Raw genomic sequence first — 23833 nt, forward strand, 5'->3', positions numbered from 1 at the left:
GTTATATTAACCAGTTTCCTAACTTATTATAAGCGTTGGGACAGTTTCTGGTTAGTTAAAATCTCTGCAATTTAAAATATATGTATGAATAACTGTTAAAAATTTGAATATGGTATGTTTTATTTAATAGTTGATTACATTAATTTTGGCATTAAATGTACAACTTGTACAGAAACACAAAAACAGACACTGGGCAGCTGTAACCTGGAAGCTTAGCACCTAAAACCAGCTTTAAACATAGTTTCAGTTTTTCTAAATATATATATATATTTTTCTAAATATATATATATATATATATATATATTGTTTTATATATATATATATATATATATATATATATATATATATATATATATATATATATATATATATATATATATATATATATATATATATATATATATATATATTCTTCTTTTTGGCACACATATTTCAGATTAAATGAACCCCCAAGAGTTCCACTTATTGATTAGAGACAATATTAGAACATATTGTGTGAGATAAGATAGAGATACCTTGAGATTGATTAGTTAAGTTAAGATATCCTGTCTTAGATATGATAAAGTCTGCTAAGCATAATTTATTTTTGTACTGGTAAATTAACAGGTTTTTGTTTCGGTTAGTTCAGGATGAATTGAAATGACCTCAAAATTCCTGTAAAGATATGCAAACATTTTTTTGTCCAGAAGATGGTGCTATTGTCAAGCATCCATGAAAACATTACCATAGACCCCATTTGTTTTATTGATTTCTTATTTTATTTTTTGTACAATTAGTGAAGCCCGTTGAGAGAACTTTGTTCTAATATTGGACCATATAAATGAATTGAATTGAATTGAACTGAACTGAATTGAAAGACAAACCTCTGCCTAAAGGTGGACTTCAACCAATCAACCGACCCTCGTTGAGATTGCTTTCCTCACAACCACCGTTTTTAATCCATTAAAGATCTTTGCTGATGTGGATGCCTCATTACTTTAGGCCGTACACCAACTCTACCTCCTCTGTACCTCATTTTGGCTGCTGGACTTAATGTCTAAATTAAGTACTGGTAGGTATTTAAATGCCACACAGCCAGTCTCCTTACGTCATTTCTTCGTAGGTGGTCTCTCTGCTGTGAACTGAGTCCACCCACTATATACAGTCATGCAGGTAAAGGGAGTAAAACAAAGAAACTCAGTATACATCCCATCTGGTGCCCATCGGTTAAAGTCACAGTTGAGAAAAGGGCAGGAGAATTTCCAATCTAGCTAGGAAGCTAATAGTTTTCTAAAATGTTCTTTTGAAACACAAGCAGTATTCTGTTCCAGAAACTTAACTTAAACAGGATCTTTAATTTTAAAGTGCAGAACCCTATTTCGCTATGAGTAGTCGACGTACTTAATACGTATACTCATGCTTAGAGAAACTGATATAAAATATTATGTACAAGCAATCAACAGTTAAGCCTGACATTGTCTTCATAACCCTTGGAAAAATCTGAGCATGTTCATTGTCTTTCAACATTTTTGGAGATACCTACATGATTTCTCACCAGGAAAAAAACTTGATGGTTGAATTACTTTAAGTCCAAATTTGCCAGGGAAATGAACCATTTCAGGCTTGACTCTAGATGTAAAAAAATCTGCGGAATATTGGCTACAAAAAGATCCATAAAATGCAGTTTCAATAGCAAAGGTAAAGCTGAAGGACCTATTTGTACAAGGAATGCAGAGGGCCACATTTATGGCAGTAATCTTACAATTACAACAATAACTGATTAAATAACAGGTAAAAGCATCTGCACAATGTGAATACAGCATATTTGTATTCCTTGCAGCAAATCACCCAATCCTTGCATCCTGATTGGATTTCAGTATCAGATTTTCTTCCAACTTTACAAGGTATTGACTGATTGGCAGACATGGAGAAATTTTCTTTTCAATGTTTGTGATGAAGTGTTTTTGGGACATCAGCTTGAGCTGTTACCCTGCCCAGCTCACTTCTCAACCTGTCTGTCCAAAGAAGGGCTGAGGCCTCGATGTGCTGTGGAAGACAAGCGAGAAACTCCATTGACTGTCAATCCTCCGCTGTCTATTTGGCAGATATAGTCTGCATCATCAGGTCTTCTCTTTCTGAGATGACTGAATTGAGTGAATCCTAGCTTCTTAGGCTGAAAAAGGAATAAAAAAGCATTTCAAAAAATAAGTTGTTAAGTAATTGTGTTCTATTTCATGTAGAAAAGCTATTATGACACAAAAAAGTGCTTACTTTAACTTTAGCAGTTGTAGTGAGGGGAACGTGGCCTGTGGCATTGCCATACTCTCGTTTTTCCTGCATAGCTTGGGGTCCCACAAGAGCAGCAAAGGCTGTGGCGAGATGACGGCGAAGCAGGGTCTTCTGTGGAGGAATATTTAAGAGCAGGGCCAAAGTTTCTGAGCTAAAACGAGGCTCCAGGATCTGTGGGAGGGCACAACAGCATGATTAATTTAGGAATCATTAAAAAACAAGATATGAAACAACAAAAGAGGATATAGGTGCTGCCTTCATAAGTATAAGTATATACATATATATATATATATATATATATATATATATATATATATATATATATATATATATATATATATATATATATATATATATATATATATATATATATACACATACACATGTGTTACCGAATAATACTGATAGTCATTTTGCCACATCATCTGTTTGAACATAGTGAGGTAACAAGTCAGGTTGCAGGTATGGCGATAAAGAAAATAAAAATCAAGACAACCTAAGAAAAAAAGATAGTTTTGCTGAAGCTACATGTTACTGGGGATCGACAGACATATGCTGATGCTTGCAGCTGCACACAGGGGCTTTTCCAGGTCAAAGCTGGAACCTCACAACCACCAAACATGTATAAATAGAGACTCCCTCTTCTCAGTACTTACAATAAGTCCACCATGGACGCCACTTCCCCGTAAATTAGGAGCATACTCAGCCAGATCCACTGCTCTGAGCCACTCCATTACTCGATGGTTTGACCACTGGACCACCTCTGATGGGGAGGGCTGCTTCTAAAGAAAAAGAACAGTTTGAATCTGTGTGGTCACATGAAAAAACTAAAATGTGTGATAATATTTGTCAGGTTTCTGTCGGCACGGCTTCACATTTGGAGATGGGGAGGGAGATAGCACTCCACTGATGGGTGCAGTATGCAAATTACATGGGGACATCAAATAAAGCATTAATTAAATTTCACTATTGTTTACTGACCTCTTCACCCGGCCTGCGTCGAAGACAGTTTGGATTGAACTTGTTGACATGAAGGACATGAATGGCACATTTGATGCTGAGATGATGAAGCTGGCTGGTTACCTTTAGAGTCAAGAGGTCATTCTGGGTGGTAAGAAGATGAATGACAGGGATTGTTGTGAAGACTTTGCAATTACATCAATTCATATCTGAAATTGGTGGATAAGGAAGCCTTACCACAGTGAGATATTGTAACATCCGACCATCTACTCGAGCTTCATGGAACTGGTCTTTATATTGAGGTAAACCAATATCATCCAACCAGCCTTTATAGAAGAAATTTCCACATAAATAAAGTTCATGTAGTGAAATAAAAAAGCAACTGTGCTACTAAGATAAATTTTCATGTTCTAAAATTACATCAAAACGGCATGCAGTCACTGCGTTTTACTACAGACAGAAAGTATCTTACGGGTGACCCAGATGTGGTCTAATTCAGAAGACTTCTCCGTAATTTTAGTGGTGAATGCCCTCAGAGCGAGCTGCAGCTTCTTCCTGTGGAGTGGATGTTTCATGCCCATCTCCTAAAGTCATAAAAAGTAGTCAATAGCCACACACAAAATAAAAATAATGATATTAATATATACTGTTTATCTTTTTATATATATATATATATATATATATATATATATAAATCATTTTATTGTGAATGTACACAAGTGCACCATTCAAAAAAATTCTATTTATTCCATTTCATCTGTGGGATGAGCTGAGCATGTGGGGTCATGGAAAATGTGCCATATCTTCCCTGTCAATGGCAGTCATCAAATATTGTTGTTGGGTTGGATGATTCAGATTTAAAAGAAAAAAAAACAGTAATGTGTTAGCAGTATAATAATGTTTTCATTTAATAAACAGTAGCATGTGGCTACGATAGCCTGTTGATAGCTATTAGATCCTAATGTTTGGGGAAGCATTTCAGCCTTCAACACCCATTTTCCCTGATTCACCCAACATGATAGTGTTGATCACTCTGGCAGGAACATGCCTGAGCTCGGTGAGGTTCATGTCAGGACTCCTGGCAGGCAATTCCATCTTCTCCAAAATGTTGTTCTCAGTGTTCTTCAATATATTCAGATTCTCGTGCATTTGTTGCAGACATCTGACAGTGTAATAGACTCACGGCAAACCTCATGTTCCCCTCAAAGAGGCCGCATAGGTACTCATTGGAGGATAATTTTGCTTGTAATGTGTTGTATTTAGGAAGTAAATATACAGACTTCATAACAATTTATACTTTATTACCACAATATCAATAACTGCTTAACCCTTGTGCTATCTTAGATGACCCCACCCTTACATTGACGTGTTCTCCCTACCATGACAAAGGTGGATAAAGGTGGAAAGATTTCATGTAATCCATGGACACCAGTGAGGTTCACAAATCGTTAAAGAAAAAAGGTTCAGCGCACTGTCTAGTGGGTCTAGATGACCCAACTCACAACATTAAAGTGCCTAGGATAGCACAAGGGTTAAAATCTCTAACCTTCTCAAAGTCCTGTGGTGCTGCAGATAAAAGGGTCTGGCCATGTTCAATCCACTGTCTTGTTAGACTGACATATTGGCCCAGTCCATAGTCCTCCAACCATCCACACACTTGCTCTTTGGTCCACTGGCTGAAGGGAATATTCATATCCCTGAAACCAATTATAACAACCAGTTAATGTCAACTGTAGCGCTGTAAATATTTGAAAACAAAAACCATATTTTTGTAAAATATCACAAAGGAGCCAGTTGACTTTTACCGTGCAGAGTCATGCTCAGGGGACCTTGTGAGCCGGGGCCCCGCTGTTGCACGCAGACCTCCTCTTCTGAACTGACTGGTGTCTGGATCCGCTGCTTGGAAACCTCCTGACTGGGTTCTTCGAAGTCTTTATGGATTATAATAAAACACAGAATAGAAACATAAACAGTAGAAAAAACAACAACACATTTTTGCTTTTTTCAAGCATATTTGGTGAAACATGTCCCACTCAATATCTATGTCATATGTTTTGATGTTGTGTAAAAAAATAAAACAAAGGAATACTGTGTTGCCACCTGGAATAATAGTTTAGTGGTACAATGCTAGCTTTCAAATGCAGTGATCTGGCCAAAAACAAAATGAAAAAATGGTAACTTTCCAAAAAACTTGGCCCTGTTTGCTTTTGAAATGATGTGATCTGTCCTTGGCTCGCTCATTGATCCTTTTTCTTCTTGTACTTCATTGTGGGTGCTTTCATGTGCATCCGTGTACTCACTTCCCCCAGAGCCTCTTGAAGCTCCGGTTGTTCTTCATGTACTCTGAGGAGCCCACAGCTCGGTGGCCAGGCTGCGTGCTCGTACCACTGTGCGCAGGGGAATTATCGCTGGATGTGCTGTCATCAGTTCTCTCCAGCGTGCCTTCAAGAGGTTCCAAGACCCACAGTCAGGTACAGAGAACAAATATGAATCAAACTGTTAGACTGTACTCTGGAGGGCCAATTATATTATCAAATATTTCTTTAAATGTGTTTGTGTTGTCTAAAATAGAAGCTCGCACCATATTACACCAGCAAATACAGCCCTGCCATTATTGCGCCAGAGAAAATACTTGATTAATGATAACAATAAAAAAGCTAGACTGTTTCCTGTAGCTGAAGCAGTAATGAAGACAAAATCTTGATGACGATAACGAGGGAGACGTTTTTGTTTTTTCCATGTTCCTGTTTTGTAGAACTGTTACAGTATGGCCGTGTCTAAGCTTCACCCTGGCTTTCAACATTGATACATTCTTATAAAAAAATGCACTATTAGAACCAAAGTTATTCAATAATAAGTCTCATTTCTCCATAAGGAAGAAAAACTTTAAACCTGGTGAAATCTCCAGAAGAGGTTTACAATCAAAGCATCTGCAGCAAAGAGAAATCAGGGTGGGGCTTCAGTTAAAATTGGTCAGTCACATCGAGGAAGGGTGGAGCTGAGGTGGATGTGGTCAGACGGGGCAAAGAGGGAGCCTGCGTTGTGTTTGAAAACCTATCCCATAATCCATCTGCTCTGTCAAGAGCCTCTGCAATTTACTGTGATCAAACTTAGAGAAGGACTTTATTTCTGCATATACGATCCCTGCCTGGGAATTATTTTATTACTGACTGGTTCTGTAGCACACCAAGACTACATGCAACAAACCAAAAGTTTAAATTTACTTTGGCTGGAGTCCTCATCTTCACTCCCATCTGGAGACCTCTGGATTTCTGTGCTGGTTCCCCCTGTGCCAGTTTGCTCAGACAAAGAGGCTTTCACAGGCAAAGTCTGACTTTTACTGTCACCCAGACCACCCTGGAGAAAGCACACATGATTTAGAAAGTAATACTTAGCAAAACCAAAACAAGTCAGAGTAAATTTACTTTTATTTAGCAGAAACAGCAAGGCAGCTTTCAGATTTAGAAACATTAGGAATATTAATTTGAAAAGAAATGCATTATGGTATGTAACGTTTGTACCTTTGGTGGGTGTTCATCTGTCAGGTCGTTCATGCTGTCTGATGAATTCTGTGGTTCCGTTCTGCAAAGATAAAACAGAGTGTTCAATTAAATGCCAATGATTTGTAATCCTACAAGAGAAAGTTGTATCATACCTAGAATCGATGTCCTTCAAAACTAATAAAAGAGATGCTTGTTGGGAGGAATTACTGTTTGTTGAAACCTGTGATGGGTTAAATGAAACAGAGTGATATCGAAATTACATTTTTGAAAAATGTTTGAAGAAAATGATATCAGGTGAGCTATTTTGTCCCCACTTCAGATTTCAGATCATCAGATTTGGCACTAGAAGAGTCAGCATTCTTGGTTAACCCTTGCTCCCCTTCTTCACTGCTTACTGAAGGACTTCGACCGTTAGACAAAGAACGGACAGCAGAGGGGGCTACCGAGCAAAAAAAAAAGGGGGGTTGCTTTTTCCTCATGGAAGAAATGTGATAAGTTGCATTACTGTGAAACTGCATTGTTAAAGTAACACGACTCCTGCGAAGCAACAATAAAGTGTGATTACCTTGCCTCAAGTTGTGAGGAGCTTCCCTGAACTGTCTGCACTGATTTAATAGCAGAGTGAGCTCCTCAATGCGCCGGTCCTGCACAAAGCAGAGGTAAGAGGATCATGAACCAAACTGTTAACCGTTTTAAGTCTAGTGAACACACAGAGACCCTTTGATGGAGGCCATTTCTCAAGACCATATGTTCCCTCTTCCCCCATATGGCCTTTACATCAAAGAGGTGTAGGGAGGGGACTGACACAGGCCTGTCTGGAAATGTTAAGTTGTGGTAACCAGCTGCAGGGAGGGTGTTTTTTTTTTTTTTTGGTTTTTTTTAAAGTGGTGCCTGCTTTTGCCATGGTTGTCTTACAGCAGCTTGCTCCAAAATTAAGCTTGGCACAGTGAGGTCTGCTTAGCTGTGGCTTTGCCTGAAATGGCTCGCCTCGGGGTGTGCGTTCATGTGTGGCCAGTGTGCTGCTTCGATAGGCCTGCTTTTGCAAGTACTTGTTGGGCCAAAAAGCTGCAGAGGGGTTAATACAAAAGTCTCTAAACGGAGGGTGGAGTTTCTGATTAATGACTGTATCCAAAAATACCTACTTTCTAATTTTCCAAAGTAAATTTATAATAATGACCGCACACATGCTGACTTTACTTTTACATGCACAGGTGCACGAAAGAATTATGCATGACTGGTAACTTACCTTTTCATCATTGGCAGCTAGTAGTGATTTCATTCCACTCTTAAGTCTCTGCAGTTCCTGATCTGTGAAAAGAAACCCACACTGATGATTAATGTATGTACACAGCTGCATATGTTACGTCAAATAGCATTTTGAATACACACTTTAAGGTATATGACAGGGCTGAAACAAAGAAATAAAAAAAAAGATCACAAATTTCCATGAAAAAAATAATTTGTATCTTTTATTTTCTAATCTTAGTTTCTTAAGGTATAATGTCTCTCTTACTAGGTTTTACACTATTTAACTCTTGGAGAGCATTTGCTTTCCTTTATAGGAATGGCCTACATACAAAAGGCATTTGCAATATTTGGCAATGTTAGACCAAAAATAAGAACCCCAGTGAGCTAAATATGACAAACATATTTTTGCATACAGATTCTATTAATCTACACGAACAGCAAAGAGAGCAAAGCTGATGTTTGTCTAACACCCTTAGAGGGAAAGAAAATGATAAAGGAAGGAAATGAAAGGTAGCAAATTGAGGATAACGAAGTTGTCATGTCTACAGAAGAACTAAAATAAATCAATTTGAGCACAGACAGCATTTGTAAAAAAAAAAAGATTTTCTGGAGTGAATGTACAGTTTGGTTTCATTAAGGATTGAAGCATAACTTCCCCCCCATTTTTACTTAGTGCAACAACAACAAAACTTTTGAGTCATCACATTGCAAAAAACGGAATTGGCAGATTTTCTTTTTTGCCTTGCTTCTTTAAACATTTCTTTTCAAATTTTAAGAATTCTTGACTTCTTTCAAGGGGGCGGGGGGCTGTTTTTGCAGTGCATACAACTAAATATACTAACTCACAGAGAGGGGCTAGATGACAAATTGCTGTAATATGTGTGGGATGTGTGCTTACCTCTGTCTGAGCTGTCAGAGTTAAGTGAAGGTCTGGCTATCAGCTGAGTGTGGAGGCTCTCAATTTCAGCATTTTTACTGAGCAAAAGCTTCTGAAGGTTGTTGATCTCAACCTGCAAGCAGAACACAGAAGGCTTATGCATGTTGAAGAAGGAGCCTGTCAAGCAGTTTTGCAAACTATAGAATGCAAGAAGTTAGTGAGGTTTTTCAGATCTTTTTTCTACAGTTTTTTTCACTTATATAAACTAGACATATATAAAACTAGGCATTGGACTGTTTTTGGAGTTGCCTGCAGCTAACAGTATGTTGTCTTTTGATGCATATCCAGTTATCTTTCAACAGGATTGTAGCTTATGGCTGTTTGGCTTAAATGAAGCTGAGAGAGAAACTGTGGGCTCATTTAGTCAAATGTGTCTGACTGTTGAGCAAAGGAAAGGCAAAACAGAAGATACAACCTGTGCCCTAAGTACTTTGTGGTGCCATAAATGTCATTTGGATGCTATTTGCCACTACCAGCATCAACAGTTAATAACAAATACATTATTTTGGTAAATGTGGCTTTAAGTTTAAAAATCTGTATTAAACATTGAATGCTAAAGTACAGAAAAGTTCATAGTGCATGATTCCTTACAAAAACCATTGTAATATTTTTGATATTATCACGTTTTGACACTTCAAAATGTGTCATTATATATATATATTAAATACCTCCTTATTAAAGCACATGCTCTAAAGCTTAAAAAAAGTTCATTAAAATTGCTTTAGGCTATTATTAAATACCATCACTATCTTACTGTGAAAAAAAATTGGGTCAGAATCCATTCTAAGACTTAAAATAAAATAATGAGCCCCATTCACTTCACTATTTGAATCATCAGATTGGACAGCATGGAGGAAAATGCTCAGTCAATTATCCATGAATTTGGAAAGAGACTGCACACAACAAATATTTTTTTTTTTTTTTTTTACCTTTGTTACTTTGAGTTTTTTCTCATACTGCAGCTTCTGGTCCTCCAGATTTTGAACTTTGTCCTTGAGAAGCCTGAGTTCCTTTAGTAAGATCTAACACAAGAAGTTAAAGAACATTAGTTAACACAAAGGTTCCAACAATATTACTAATGTATGTAGATTTTATAGAAAGAGTGCTTTTCTATGCTCATATATTTTGTTTTGGGCTCTTTTTGGCCCAAAACATGCATGGATGCATGTAAAGCGCTTTCTCCTACAGTGACATGGACGGCAGCTTTTCTGTTGTTTTATCATCACATGTTGATGGGGAATAAGCACTAAAGCGAGACAACCCATGCTGCGCACAACATTACAAAGCCATGCAGTTGAGCTATGCCTACACTTTTTCCTCGGCAGTGGCACCGCTGCTCTGCATCTGTGCTACCCTCTGTCGCGCTGTGTGAGTTCCCATCAGGCCCATCTGAAGCATCTTCTAGTTTGTTCATTCCCCCTGAGGTTCTGTCATAGGACACCTCAAGGTGTGAGCCATCAGCTGATTCACTGTGGCACACCACTGGACACCTGCTGTCAGCTGGGATCTCCAAGGCTTTTTTCTCCTGGATCTTGCTATTGATCTCCTTTTGAAACTGACACATCTGCTCCTGCAGCTCACTAATGAAATTCACTACAGTCTGGCAGATACAGGAAAAAAAAATGAGAAAAGCATTTTAGAAAGAGATTAATTGAGTGTCAAAGTCATCATTAAAGGCACCGGGGAATACCCTAAATCATATTATAAAAGAAGAGTGTCATGTATGAAGGCAGTAGAAATGGTTTTAAACATTAAACCATTGATTGGTCCTGATGAACTCAGACATGGTGCTTCCCAATATTTCATTTTTTCTGAATAAAAAAGTAACATGTTTATATAGTAAGTCATTTGGACTGCAGCTGAGTTCACCTTTCAAAATGATCAGTGCCAATGTTCTCTTGGGGAGTTCATAAACAACAGTGGAGAAATGCTTGGACTGTGGACAGAGAAAGTTTCAGTCGGGGTCCAGTGCAGCGGATATGACAGATGATATGGAGTGCCTTCATAGCTAAATTTAAATGCAAGATTTCTGGCTCCAAAGCCCTCCACAGGCTGTACATGTGTGCATGTGAGCACGTCTGACAGCAAGAGGGAGAAGGATAAAATAGTAAAAGCACAACCTTATCTTCACTTTTGTTAAGTTGAAGCAGCTGTTATAGGAAAAGGATTTCTTTTTTTGTAAAGCGTGTGACCTCTCTCTCTCTCTTGAACCATGACTCTCCATGAAGTTCACTTTTCTGCAAGATTATTCTGGTAGCGCCCAGATAAAATTGGGTGTTTTATTTTCATTTTTATGTGACCTAATTAGCCAGCCAAAACAAAATTATTTGGGCTGGCGCCTGCTCACACACATTTGGTCTGTCATCCATCATGCCACTTTAAATGGGTCTGAACTATTTTAACCTAAGAACACAAAGACTCTTTGACCAGCAGTGTTTTGGCATTGACTATATACATTACAGTCTTCTGTCATCTACAGCCTTCGCTTCCTAGAATTTACATGGTCACTAAATCTTGAGGAAATTTGCTGGTAACCTGACACATCAGTCTCAAGAAAATGTGTGATTTAATTTACAAAAAAAGAAAAAACTCAAAGCCCTTGGATACTTTCTTTTTCCTGTAGACTACCCAGGAACAACAAAGCCAGTGTCTGCATGAACGTTCCCCTCCGGTCATTCATAAAGTGTTTATTGTCTGACATTAATTCAGCAGCTGACTGCAAGGTTAAATCCACAGATTTGTGTATAGTCTGCACTCATGATTCCTAGCAGAGCTACACTCAAATTTCCAAGGAATGGGTTAAAACAAGGCTTCTCTGCAGTCCTAGAAGAAAATGTGCCCCAAGCTCGTAAAAAACGTTAAAAATGAAAAATTTGGTTTTGAAAAGCTTAGAATTTTTTTGTAAATGATTTGCTTGGATGATTGTTAAGAAGCTCACTTGTAGGTTAGAATGTTAAAAAGCTTAAAAGACTGTATTTGTTCAATTCAAGCATTGTTAACCTAAGGTTGTACTTGTTATACTTGAAGCTCTTACACCTAAAACACTTCCTGCACTAAATTTGATCTCCTTAGCGGTGTGTTTTCAAAAAATAAAGAGATTATATTTAAACTTCTGTTTATATATTTTTGTGTCTAACAAGTCTTTTTTTCTTTCCCAAAGCAGATAAATGTTTTTGTTTACATAATAGTTACAATCTATCTTATAGTATCAGAGCCATGAATTGACCATTGGCACCTTTTTAAAAAGCTTATTAAAACACAATAGAATAAGAATAAGTATTTGAAATGCTTTTGAAAACTTGGGAGAGTTTATTTTTATTACAGAAAGGTTTCCAGACTGATTCAAATCATTTTTGCTTTGTTGGATGTGCGTGAACAAAAATCTGTCATATCACTGAAGGTATAATTGGTAAATGTGATATTTGGCACACAGGATGGTGTAATACTGCCTGTTTAGAATTCAAAACCATTCTTATGCCAAAAGCTTTGTTTGACTAAAAAAAAAAAAAAAGAAAAGAAAAAGAAAGAAAAAAGTGAGGCATGTTTACATCCAAGCTGAGTTTCCTGGGAAGAGCTGTTGTTCTTTTATCTTATCAAATATGCACTGGATGACTGTATTAGAGGAACTTGATCTAGCTATTGTGAAGTTTAGCAAAGGATCTGGACTTTTCTCCATGAAACTTTTTGCCACTCAGTTAAGTGGCTTCATCAGTATGGATCCAATCAGTTTTATCAAAAGAGAATGAAAAATATATGTGTAACCCTTGTAAAACTAAGGAATAAATTAGCTTCCCATGAAACATTTAACCTTTGTGCTTTCCTAGGCACTTTAACGTTGGGAGTTGGGTCATCTAGACCCACTAGACAGTGCACTAAACCTTTTTTCTTCAATGATTTGTGATCTTCACTGGTGTCCATGGATTACAAGAAATCTTTCCACCTTTATCCACCTTTGTTATGGTAGGGATGACATGTCAAAGTAAGGGTGGGGTCATCCAAGATAGCACAAGGTTTAAATGTATTTTCCCAAAGTGTAAGCACCAGAAAGCATGTGCCTTTCGTTTGGTCTATGCCAATATACGTTATTCTTTTTTTTTGTTTTTTTAAAGTACCCTCCAAATACCAATAAGTGCACATATATGCTGTACATATATGCGGGACAAAAAGAAAAAATGTATATAGTTTTGTACTTGCTAGTGGTAAAGCAGTATAGTTCATGATTCTATAAGTGAAATCAGCTTTTGTATTTATACGTGTTTTTTTCTAGTGATTTCTTGTAGTCTGAAAGATGCATCTTCTGGCTTCTAAAGCTTCAGAGTTCCTAATCTGATCATTTAAATCACATCTGAACCAGACGTGGAGCATATCTCTACCTTTGTGATGCCCGACACTTACCTATAAGCACAGAACAGCGTTTGGAATGATATAGGAAGATTCATGTAGTGATTATATACCCCTTGACAGGTGTAAGACAGCTTTTTGTGTATAGTGGCGTCCAGAACACAATTATTTATAATGCCAAAAGCAGTGTCAAAACAACTTGAGAAAAAAAAATATTGTTTGCAGCAGTGCAAACATTAAAAACACCAAAATGAAAATAAGGAAATTTAAAGTAATATTTGAAAATGAATAAATTGACCGTAGCACTGGACCATCTACTTTAAAACATTTTTTTCATATTTAATACATTTAGTTTTTGTTGCTTTAAATATTCTGAAATAAACAAAAGAAAAAAAAGAGGTTTTGACTTTATTGTGAACAGTCAATTCTCCAGATAAAATAAATCATAATTAATTATTACTTATCGTTAGGGTTCTCAAAGTGAGACAGTTTGCTGACTATGACACATTTATGACATTTACATCACTTGGATTGAAAAAAAAAGTACACATGATTCACAGTACAAATGTTTGTCGAATGACAAACTTTAAAAAAAGGTTTAATAATTAGCCTTTTTTTTTTCTTTCTAAATTTTAAGTACCCCTCCGGGGTGCCACTAAATACCCCAAAGGAGAACAACAGCATTGCACATCATGTACAAATGAATAGCATTTGCCGTGGTCCTACCTCAGCTTTATGCTGCCTCTCAGACCCGTGGTCTGGCTTTCCCTCCATGTCTGACAGCTTCAGTTTCAGGAAGGAAACCTCCCCCATAAGATTGAGCTTCTGGTTCTCCAGTGACGTTCTACGCAGGAGCTCCTGTCATCAACAATGCACAGCAAGAGCATGAAGCCATACGCATAAACCCACAAATCCAGTACCCCTTCTATTATATACGAGGCACCGTTTATCCTCTACAAACGGGGCATTAAGAGTGAGTTACAGCAAGCTACCAGCTAAGTAATGACAGAGTGATAAAAACTGCACAGGTTTCAGAAGCTGTTTGGGCGGCTAAATATACACAACCCATGACCACTATTTATAATGTCTGTTTCACAGCTCCCTCAAAGTACATAGCAGAGGAGATAGAAGGGAGGGTGAGACAGAAAAACAAGCATGCAGAACATTTCCAGATTGAACATCAAAATAACTTTGACAGGTGCATTTTCCAATCCTGTGTAGATGAGTGGCTGTCAATCAAACATGGGGGAGATTATTGCCTGAATGTTGTGTGATGTCTGCCTTGAAAAGCTGCCATCCTTTAGAATGGAAACTTGTAGATCTATAGCCAATTCAACAGAAGACAAGCAGGTCCTGAATCACTTGACATCTAAAAAGGAATGTCAATCTATGCACACGCTTTAAGGCATTCAAATTTACATTTAAAAGGTTTAAAAAAAAAAAATCCCAGGTGCTTACAGATTTGCACGTACAACAAATTTCAGCTTTCTCACCTATGAGAGATTTACAGCTAAGCTCTAAGGCCTCTTAATGACCTAGTCTTCAAGAAACCACTCCTAACTGCTCTTTGATAATATACAGGTGCATGAAAACAAACATTACAAATCATTACAAAGGTTGCTGCTCACCAGAAGACAAAGCCACTAACAGTCAAACTGAGAGTTAGAACAGAATTTAAAAAGCGGAATACCTGAATGACACCTGGCTGATCCAGTGTCTGCCTGCTGCAGACCCTTATGAATAAAATGGTAGAACTGAGTGCAGTCTCAGGAAGTTTTGCTTTTGACAACTGAGAGAAAAAAATGCTTGTTTGGCCCTCACCAGCACCACCCCATTCCTCCACCCCTCCATCTCCCCACCTCCTGCTGCTCTACTCCTTTTCATTTGTTCTTTTCTTCCTTTTTACGCCATCGTCTCCTATTTCTGTCCTCAAATGCCTGCATGTGAGCACTAATGGAGGTTGCAGGTTGGGGGCGTTGCTAATTGTGAAGTAATTTCCCACCCAGACAGACTAGTTTTGCCCTGTGTGAACTACAAACACACACTCTTATGAGCCCTGCATTGAGTCTGATCATCTTGAAATTGTTGGTTGACATGGTAATCTGCAGGGAAGCTATCTGGAATCTTAGCAAGGAATTTCCCTTCAGGAAGCACGAACTCCTCCTGTGTTGCATTCTGCAGCTTATGAGAAAACCTCGCTGAAGACATCATATTTTTAAGATAAATGGACACTGTCACATTTTTAAAGGAACAATAATATTGATATAGCAGCCCTGTATGTCAGCTGGAAAAGTCAGACTTCCCTGGCTCTGGTGCAATAATAATCAAAACGTTCAATGCTGTGAAGCAGCAGCATTCAAACAATTTAGTTCGATTTGAGGTCAGTTAATCAGAGTACCTGCTGTAGCATCTCCTCTGTGCAGTTTAGCTTCTGCTGATATTCCGCTAAGGCACTTTCTAAATCGTTGATCTTCAACCCCTGAGCCTCCACCTGATCAGTCAGCACACCCACCTTTAAAGAATGAAAAAAATATTAACAAACAACAGAATATTTTTTCTCTAATCATATGTTTTTAACTAAGACAACCTTCTCAGACAAAATTCATTCAAAGACCCCCTCCCATCATATTTTGATTAGTTTTCAAAGCGTTCACAGTGGTCTTTAAGTTATGTTTATTCCGTTTTTAGCCCAAATCGAAAAACCTGTGTTGTTTTCTAGAAAATAGTTTCTACAGACCGGCAGGAGCTCATTCGAAATTTGCCACTGAGTTATGGGTGGAGCCATTGGTGAGGAGCAACCCCGCCCCTATTCCACCACCCGTAGCTAAGGGCTGTTAGCAGGGAGCCTCTGGCCCACTCAGCATGTTTTATACATTACAGGTTTTTCAAACTGCATTTTTTCTTCTGCTTTTGATTTACTACGATTTGTATAAAGAAATACTCAGAAATTGAATTTTAAGCTTAGTTTTCCGAATAATGTATATGTCCTTCAAAGAAATCTCTTAAGAACATGTTAAAAACACCAAAACTACAATTTTCTTTGGAGTGGGTCTTTAAATTGCATACAACACAGTTGCTCAAAATACACAAATCCCCAAAGATTAGTCATTAACACCAAAGAAATTTTGATGTGATCACCTTGATGCATCAGGTGTCATGATTAAGTAACGGATCACTTACAATGCGATACTAAATGGAAACAATGAATGCTCAGAATGGTTAATCAATGCTAAAAAGACAGACCAGACGGTTGGAAAGGATTTTCCTCTTGAAGTGTGGAAGAAAAAAAACAAGGCACCTGTTCTTTCTACAGTTCACACAGACAAACACACCTTTATCACAACAATGAATGATGCTAGTCTCAACCTGTCTCTAATATTCTTTTTTTAGCAACCCTGACTTCTTCACACACCAACACCTGGAAGGCATGGACAAACACATCAGTCTAAACAAATCTCTGGTGTTTTAACAACCTGACCCACCTTATAACTGTTGCTTCACCTATCTGGAACAGAAACACATATTGCGTAACATTTACAAAGAAACACTGGGATATGCCTTTGTCCTCTTACCTGTTACCTAATACAGTGCATATTATAACCAGTGTTTAGAATCCAACACAGGCTGCTATGTTGCTTTTAGTAGAAGGTTTTTTATGTAACAGCCTACCTGTAGAATTAGTGCCTCTTTGTCTCCTTCTAGACGCGATAACCTCTCTTGGTAGGATTCACTATTAGAGCTTGAGCGTGGATTTTCCTGTGGGACAAAGGTCATCTCTTAAGTTCAATGTACAAACTGTCGATGCAGAGCATTTCCCAACAGATCGGATATTGTTTGCAGCCCCAGGCGTCTACAGGAACTGAAGTAGAGACACAAAAATGCTCAACTTCTTGTTGCCCCGCTTCTAAGCATGTGAAGTCTGTAATAGGTTTACAAACCCTAATCCAGTATTAAAAGTTGTGTCGAACAATTCATAAAAGATTATTGGTGACACGGAAAAAAAGGGGTCAGAAATTTAAACCTTAATTTTTAAAAGAAAATTTATGAACACTATGTGCATTAGAATGCAGAATTTGAAACATACAAAAAAAACACATTTTAATTAATTTTCCATGGGTTTTCATGGATATACTGTATCTAGATTCCTTGACATCCATAATTATTTCAACAATGCTTATTTTTCCAGTCAGACATTTGGAATAGTCTTTTGCATCTTTTGATGTGTGCTTTCAACAGGTATACATATTAATACACAGAAAAACATTAACCCTTCCACGCCACATGTTGCTAGTGGTGCAACACACCGTTAAACACAGGACTCCGCTTCATTTAGCATCACTTTTTAAAGGAAAAGAAACGCAAGATTTTTTTTTTTTTTAAATAAAGGCAGACATGAAGATATTAAAAAATAACATTTCTTTAGGTTTTACATCAACTAAATAAATGGTAAATAGAAGATCCCGACAACTCATCATATGAGTTTAACCTGTTTTATTTATTTTGCTGGTTAGAGTATTTTGATAATTTTAGTTCAAATCAAATCAATCCTTTTTTATGTAGCACCTTTTATACCTGGTAACGTAAAGTGTTTTACTGTACACTAGTTGGTTCACTATTAAACTATGTTCAATTCACAACTGACAACAAAAGTAATAAAACAAGCTATTTTTCTGATTTCATAAACTTTTCTACTTAAGTCCTGTGACAGAAAGAGTATTACATCCTAGTTGCGCATCAAGTCATTTCAAAGTTGTCTTCACAGGAAATATGCGTTCATCTATACTGAAGTGACCATAATCTTTTTTACAATAGTGACGATATTCATTGACCCATCCTCTTTTTGTAGAACATATTAGTCCAAATACAAGATTGTGAGTAAACAAATTGGATTTCGGTGTCATACATTGAGATCTGTGAATTTTAAAGAATATGTGCCAAACCTTATTCTGAGTTATTCTGCCAGAGATAGACACAAACATTTTCCCATCCACTGATACCTGTATAAAATGTACAGCAGAGTATAAAGATAAAAACTTAGTGTTGACCTAAGAAATCCTTAACATTAACTCCATAATTTCAATAGGTTTTTTGGAAGAATTTAGTCACTTTTTTTTTTTTTTTACAAAAGTTCCAGAAAGAATCGTTCATGAACATACAGTAGTTTGGCTTATCTCCTTTAAGTTAAACATCTTAAATACAAGAACTAAATATTCCATTCGATCATGCTGAAAGAAATGTGTAAGAAAAATAAATAAATTTGGCAAAAATACAACAGAAAAAAAATGTATACACCATCATGACCAATATGATGGTGTAAACATCATTAAAATAAATGTTGATAATTTTACCGAACCTTCTAATATCATTGTTATTCTTGGCAGCACTGAATATTATCACTTCTTACATTGGTCTTGAAGTTATTTTGCTTCATCTTAAATATTGTATGCACCATATGGATTTCATTTATTTTAAAACAAGACCAGACGCATGCATGGGGTCTGCTTTCTGTGGATCTTGATACAAAAGATTAATAACTAACTATTACAATAATGATCTTTATTTTTGAAGGTCACTGGTTTTGATCAACAGCCATGTATAGTCAAACCCAATGTGGCTTATTCTAACGCTTTGCTTCTTATTTATATATAGGTTTTGTTTTTGGTTTTGAAAATTTTATTAATGTAATCTAGGATCAAACTATTGTACATTTTTCCATTAAAAAAATGTGAAAAACAATCTGGTATAAAGCAAAAAACAAACAAAAACATATTCTTGTAATCTTGAAAAGCTCTCATTTTCCAAAACAAGCATGCATGTATAAGATGCCAAGCAGTATCTCTCCAAGCACCAAACAGCATGTTTTCCTCTTTAAATGTTATTTTGAGCTATCTGTAATTACTGTAGAAAAAACATTAAAAAAACATAACAAACCATGGTTTTTCTTGCAGAGTAATCATACAAGTGCAAGATGTCTTACCTTTCTGAGCCAGGCAAAATGCTTATAGAAATCATTATGATACTCCATACTGCAGGCCCATTATAGGCAGGGTCTGGATTTTACTGTCTAAATAGAGTTTAGTCAGTGCTATAAAGCCCCATGGAGGAGCAACACACACATCCAGAGCAAAAGGAAACAAATGCTCTTGACTATACTGCACACCATCTGCTTCTCTCACAGGCAATGATGTTGTTGAGCCTGCTGCAAAGATTGAGGTCCATGTGGTTTGGAGTCTGGGCTGCCTGTGACTTTCAGAGCTGAAAAAGTCAAACTATGCCAGTTGGCTATACTCCCTTACTTAAACCCCTCCTTTTTTTTTACGTCTCAACTGCCTTTTTTCCCTTCATCTGTCTGTCTTTCCTTTATTGTTTGGCATATCTGTGCAAGTTTCAGATAGCGTACAGCATTTCATTTGTTTTCTCTCCTAAACCTTTCCTCTGTCCTCTCTTCTCTCTCAAGGTGTCTGCCTGGTGCTCTGTCTCGCAACACCTATCAGTCAAGCTAATTTCGCACGGCTTCCCTGAAGGGGCACAGGGGAGAGGAAACTTTCACAGCACATGCTTCTCATGAGTGGTGCTGAGCAAGAATTCAGTAAAGACGACACAGATGAGGACAAAGCAGTGGGGGAAGGTTTCCGGGAAAAGTAAAAGTAGCAATATTTACTCTAGGAAGTAAACATTGTCTGAGTTGACTGAAATAAATACTGTTTTTTTTTTCAGCGAGACTCTGGAAACTGGGGAGATTAGAAGAGGAAAAATGGAGAGCAACTGCTTTTGCTTTAAACAGGAGTTCTGGATCTCATTACCTTTGGTGTTTACTATATCCAGCTCTTTTCTTAGCAGTGAAGAAAACAGCCTCCAGATGTTTATGACCATGATCAAACAGCAACTAATAAAACCCATGGACTCTGTTGTGTTATAACTAGACTGAACCTTTTCTACAGTTCTACGATATTCTTTATATTCATACTGAAATGTGTGTTGTTGCTTTTTTTATTTCAGTTGCACAGTATTGTGTAATTCTGCTGCAGAAAGCTTTCAGATATGAAAGACTCACTTCAGTTCTTTGTAGCCATTTGAGTATAACACTGGCTGTATCAAGAGAGACTTGCTTTCTAAGGGCCTCCTGTTCTTCCTTGCACGTCTGGCCCTCCAGCAGGGCCCGGAGTGCCTCAGTAAGCCGAAGAGCCTCCAGAGAAGGGTCTAAATAAGGGGGGAGGGGCAGCTTTTGAACACATCCTGGAGACTGGTAGCCTTGTCTATCTATCTGCAGCGGAGCATCAAGCAGACCTTCACCCGTTTTTCCTAGGGGAAGGAAAAAAGGAAATGAACAGTTCGCAGCAGATGATTAAGTCCGAAAAAAAATCAGTCTTCTGTGTCCCCCCTGGGATTTTAGTCAGAAGAATTGGCAGGGAAAGTAGAAGCAGTCGCAATAATGTCCTCCTGAGGGCACTGTTACACCCTATTACATCTGCCTGGATGTCAAAGAATAACATATTTGTAATCCTCAAATAAGAGGTTTACATGTTGGTTGTAGTTAACATAGTTGCCATGTCTTTGTGGTTAAAAAACTTTTTTTGCGGCTATAATCTTTAATGAAATCTTAAATGCAAATATTTACTGTAATTTAAAAAAAAAATCCTTTGTGTTCTGTTTGTTATCTCTGAATTGTCAATGACAGTGTGTGAGTTTGACTGCTATTGCTGGAAAAGTGTCTCAGTGAAGAACGCCAATGACCAAGCTTGCCTGTGTTGAGATATTTGTCTTGTGACCTTATAACAATGCTGTGGCTCTGACATGGAAAACAACAAAAATGCATCACCTCTGCTAGAAATCTCAGACTGATTAGAGTTTTCTTTATTCTCTGTGTTCTACAAAATAAAAGCACTAATAAATAAGATTAGAAAAGAAAAGAAATGTTTTTCCGCAGGTTCCTATACTTTTTTACTAAAAACGCTCTCTGTAGTGGTAAAAATACCACTAAGAAATGTATATAGCATAGCATGAGTATGTCCAGCAGTGAAATCATGTGGTTTATGTTGGTATTAAGAAAAGCTATAATTACAAAGTGGGCTGTCTCTGGAGTTTTTGATAATGAAATAGAAACTCTTACCAGCAATAATGTTATCCATCTGCTCCAAAGCAGCCTCCAACATATGACTGACATGTGATGCCATGGTGTCCACGTTCCTGTACAGCAGCACACGCGATCTTACTCACTGTTATTGGTATGAAAGAGTGAAAAGTGAAAATGTTCAGCTGAAGGACCAGAGGCATCTCTGTGCAGCTCACATTTGGATTCCTTTACAGCAAAGCTTTAACTGCTACATTGACATCTGAGGGACTCTCAGCTAAATAACCTCCTGAGTGTGGCTTCTGGGTTTAAACTCTCCTCTCATTTTGTGACCAAAGCTTTATCCATTGTCAGACGTGTTTTGCACATGAAACCAAAGTTCATATTTAGAACGTTTGGTTTCTCTGTTGTTGATGTTTTCTTCTCTGTGAGTGTGTTTCCTGTTTAAAAAAGCTTCAAATGAAATATGACCTGAAAGTACAAAAGGAAAATGCTAGGAGTTTGTCCCTGAACCTTTAAAAATGAATGATTATAGAGGACCTGATAGATAATGCAAAAAAACAACAAAAATCTAAAATTACAGTAAATAATTTTGTGGAATTATTTTTTCAAATTCCCCACGTTGATCATGCAATTAAGCATTTAACAAAAAGCTAAGATGTAAAAAAATATTTTGTCAGACGAATATTCAGAACAGTTAAAAATTAGTTTGATTAGTATTGTGCTTCTATCACCTCAAGCAATGCAGAGCATTCTAAGAATTATCAATACAATTTGCTCTTGGACCTTCACATGTAACAGATTTTTTTTTTTTTTCCCAAAATGCACCGGGTGTGCTCTGGTCATTTTTTTTATTGTGAAAGTGAACAAACATTCGTCTTTCCTCGAACATTCTTATCTTTTAGCACATCTTCATGCAGGAGTCTGTTCTCTATTCCTTGAGGTGATTCACTGTCAATAATTTTTTTTGGAAAGTTTTCCCCTTTCAGCTCGTCATAATGCTCAGGAGTGAGTTTTGGAATTGTGATGAGTAGTGATGAAATCAGAAATCAGTCAAGTGACATGATTTTCATGCACATCAGCTGCAATAGCACAGTGGCTGCTTGAAAAGTCAATTTAGATTAGTTCACATTTCACTTCCTTAAAAAAAAAGACTTTAAAGTAGTTGATGACTGCATGATTTTATTAAGTGACGCAACTTGATTTTTGCAGCCATACTAGCACATGTTAAAAATGAGTTATGATGGATTTTCATAACCAAATCTATTTAATTGTTATTTACCTGTAGCCTTAAGTTTTTTCACTTTTGCATAAGGATACTTTCTTTTTTTACTATCTAAATTTTTTACAATACAGCTAATGTTCTGGTGATGTTTCATCTTTAAACCATTGCCCATGTAAATCAATTGCCAGAAAGGACAATCCTTCTGTGTGATTATCCAGGAGTGGAACACTTCATTTTCTTGTTATCAACCTCGCAAGATCTTTGTAGTGTAGTGCACCAGAAATGTCAAGCACAGTGCCCACTAACAAGACCTTAGCAAGCAGCCCACTCACCTTCTGCAATGACAAGGGATGCCCACGTTCGGTCTTACATGACACTTCAACATGACTCACTCGAAGCTGAGATTTATTCAGGGGCAGAGTAAGATGACAGAGCCACATTTTTCTCCCAAAACGTGCTAGCTGAGGGTTATCATCTATGGAAGCACAAGCAGATCCTTGACCCTCCTGCATTATTCAGCTGGATCCCTGCAGCATCAGTCAAACCATCAAGCGAGGCATTCAGGGGAAATGTGGTGTAATACTTAAATATGGCATATTTCAGTGTTCAGACTGACATTTAGATTTCTGACCGATGGCCTGTGCAGTATTCATGAGTGTTATGTCATACACACGTTGTCTAAAAAAATAAATGTATGCAAGAAGCATGTAAATAAATGTAATATTATATTTCCAAAAAAAAAAAACCTTATGAATCTAGATTAAATGCTTTGTTGTAAATGCTTGACTCATATTTTTAACCTGTAAAAACACTAGAGTTAATAACACATATCTGTTTTCCTAACAATATACAGTGCAGCCAGTTTCTACATTTACTGATGAAGCCTGGGTTTCCGGTTAAAAACATTTGTGATTTCTCTTAAATCATCACCATCTGACTCTTTCCAAGTTCCAACACACACAAGACAAGCAACAGAAGCAGTTAACTTGTGAAAAGTTCTGGCAGGAATCCGTTTAAGTAAACAAATCAGGAAGGAAGAACAGATTGGAGACTGAAAATTAAATTCTAGGTAACCATGTGAGTCAGAGAGTTTCCTGGATTCATTTTACCACAGTATTTCTAGCCAGCAAGTTACCAAATTGGAATCAACACTTTTGAGCATGTCATAATGAGTGCATATTTAAAAATTCCAACTGCAAGATGAACAAATGTCAAGTCTTTGAATTCTTGCTGAACTACTTTGTAATAATTACTGTTTTAACGATGTTTCATACAGTCAA

The 23833-nt window shown here is 37.2% G+C and overlaps 1 protein-coding gene and 1 long non-coding RNA gene across 8 annotated transcripts in view; one reads left to right on the forward strand and one right to left on the reverse strand.

Moving 5' to 3' along the window:
* LOC110017724 (uncharacterized) overlaps nt 1-21171 on the forward strand; it is a 227204-nt gene extending 206033 nt beyond the window's left edge. Inside the window, exons 4-5 of the long non-coding RNA XR_013654867.1 lie at nt 19715-19898; nt 19975-21171. This is a non-coding gene — a long non-coding RNA (uncharacterized LOC110017724). The remainder of the gene's footprint in view (nt 1-19714; nt 19899-19974) is intronic.
* On the reverse strand, nt 721-21552 carry ppfibp2a (PPFIA binding protein 2a). 7 transcript variants are annotated; one of them, XM_078944542.1, is made up of 23 exons: nt 21368-21552; nt 20312-20559; nt 16927-17013; nt 15656-15769; nt 13984-14115; nt 10226-10516; nt 9846-9938; nt 8878-8989; nt 7978-8039; nt 7297-7375; nt 7046-7170; nt 6884-6951; nt 6750-6810; nt 6453-6585; nt 5529-5670; nt 5034-5159; nt 4775-4925; nt 3701-3812; nt 3466-3554; nt 3250-3372; nt 2925-3047; nt 2251-2439; nt 721-2152 (listed from the first exon to the last, which is right to left on the reverse strand). In XM_078944542.1, the coding sequence occupies exons 1-23, from the start codon at nt 21429-21431 to the stop codon at nt 1979-1981; spliced, it is 2898 nt and encodes a 965-aa protein (XP_078800668.1). In that variant the 5' UTR covers nt 21432-21552; the 3' UTR covers nt 721-1978. The 7 variants fall into 7 exon arrangements, with proteins under 7 accessions (XP_078800668.1, XP_078800667.1, XP_078800672.1 ...); XM_078944541.1 differs by having other exon boundaries at nt 2925-3050; nt 21368-21550; XM_078944546.1 differs by lacking the exon at nt 10226-10516 and having other exon boundaries at nt 21368-21550.
* Nucleotides 21553-23833: the final 2281 nt, after the last annotated feature.

Source organism: Oryzias latipes, chromosome 3 (genome assembly GCF_053564925.1).
Source record: "Oryzias latipes strain Hd-rR chromosome 3, Olatipes_Hd-rR_3.1".
Taxonomy (NCBI): domain Eukaryota; kingdom Metazoa; phylum Chordata; class Actinopteri; order Beloniformes; family Adrianichthyidae; genus Oryzias; species Oryzias latipes.

Excerpts from the sequence above, each read along its gene's own strand:
- ppfibp2a (XM_078944541.1), bottom strand. The coding sequence starts at position 21,431 with ATGGCATCACATGTCAGTCATATGTTGGAGGCTGCTTTGGAGCAGATG. Across the intron at positions 8,040-8,877 it reads CTCTGACAGCTCAGACAGAG|ATCAGGAACTGCAGAGACTT; the intron begins GTAAGCACACAT and ends TTCTTTTCACAG. Across the intron at positions 3,373-3,465 it reads TGTTACAATATCTCACTGTG|AATGACCTCTTGACTCTAAA; the intron begins GTAAGGCTTCCT and ends CTTACCACCCAG.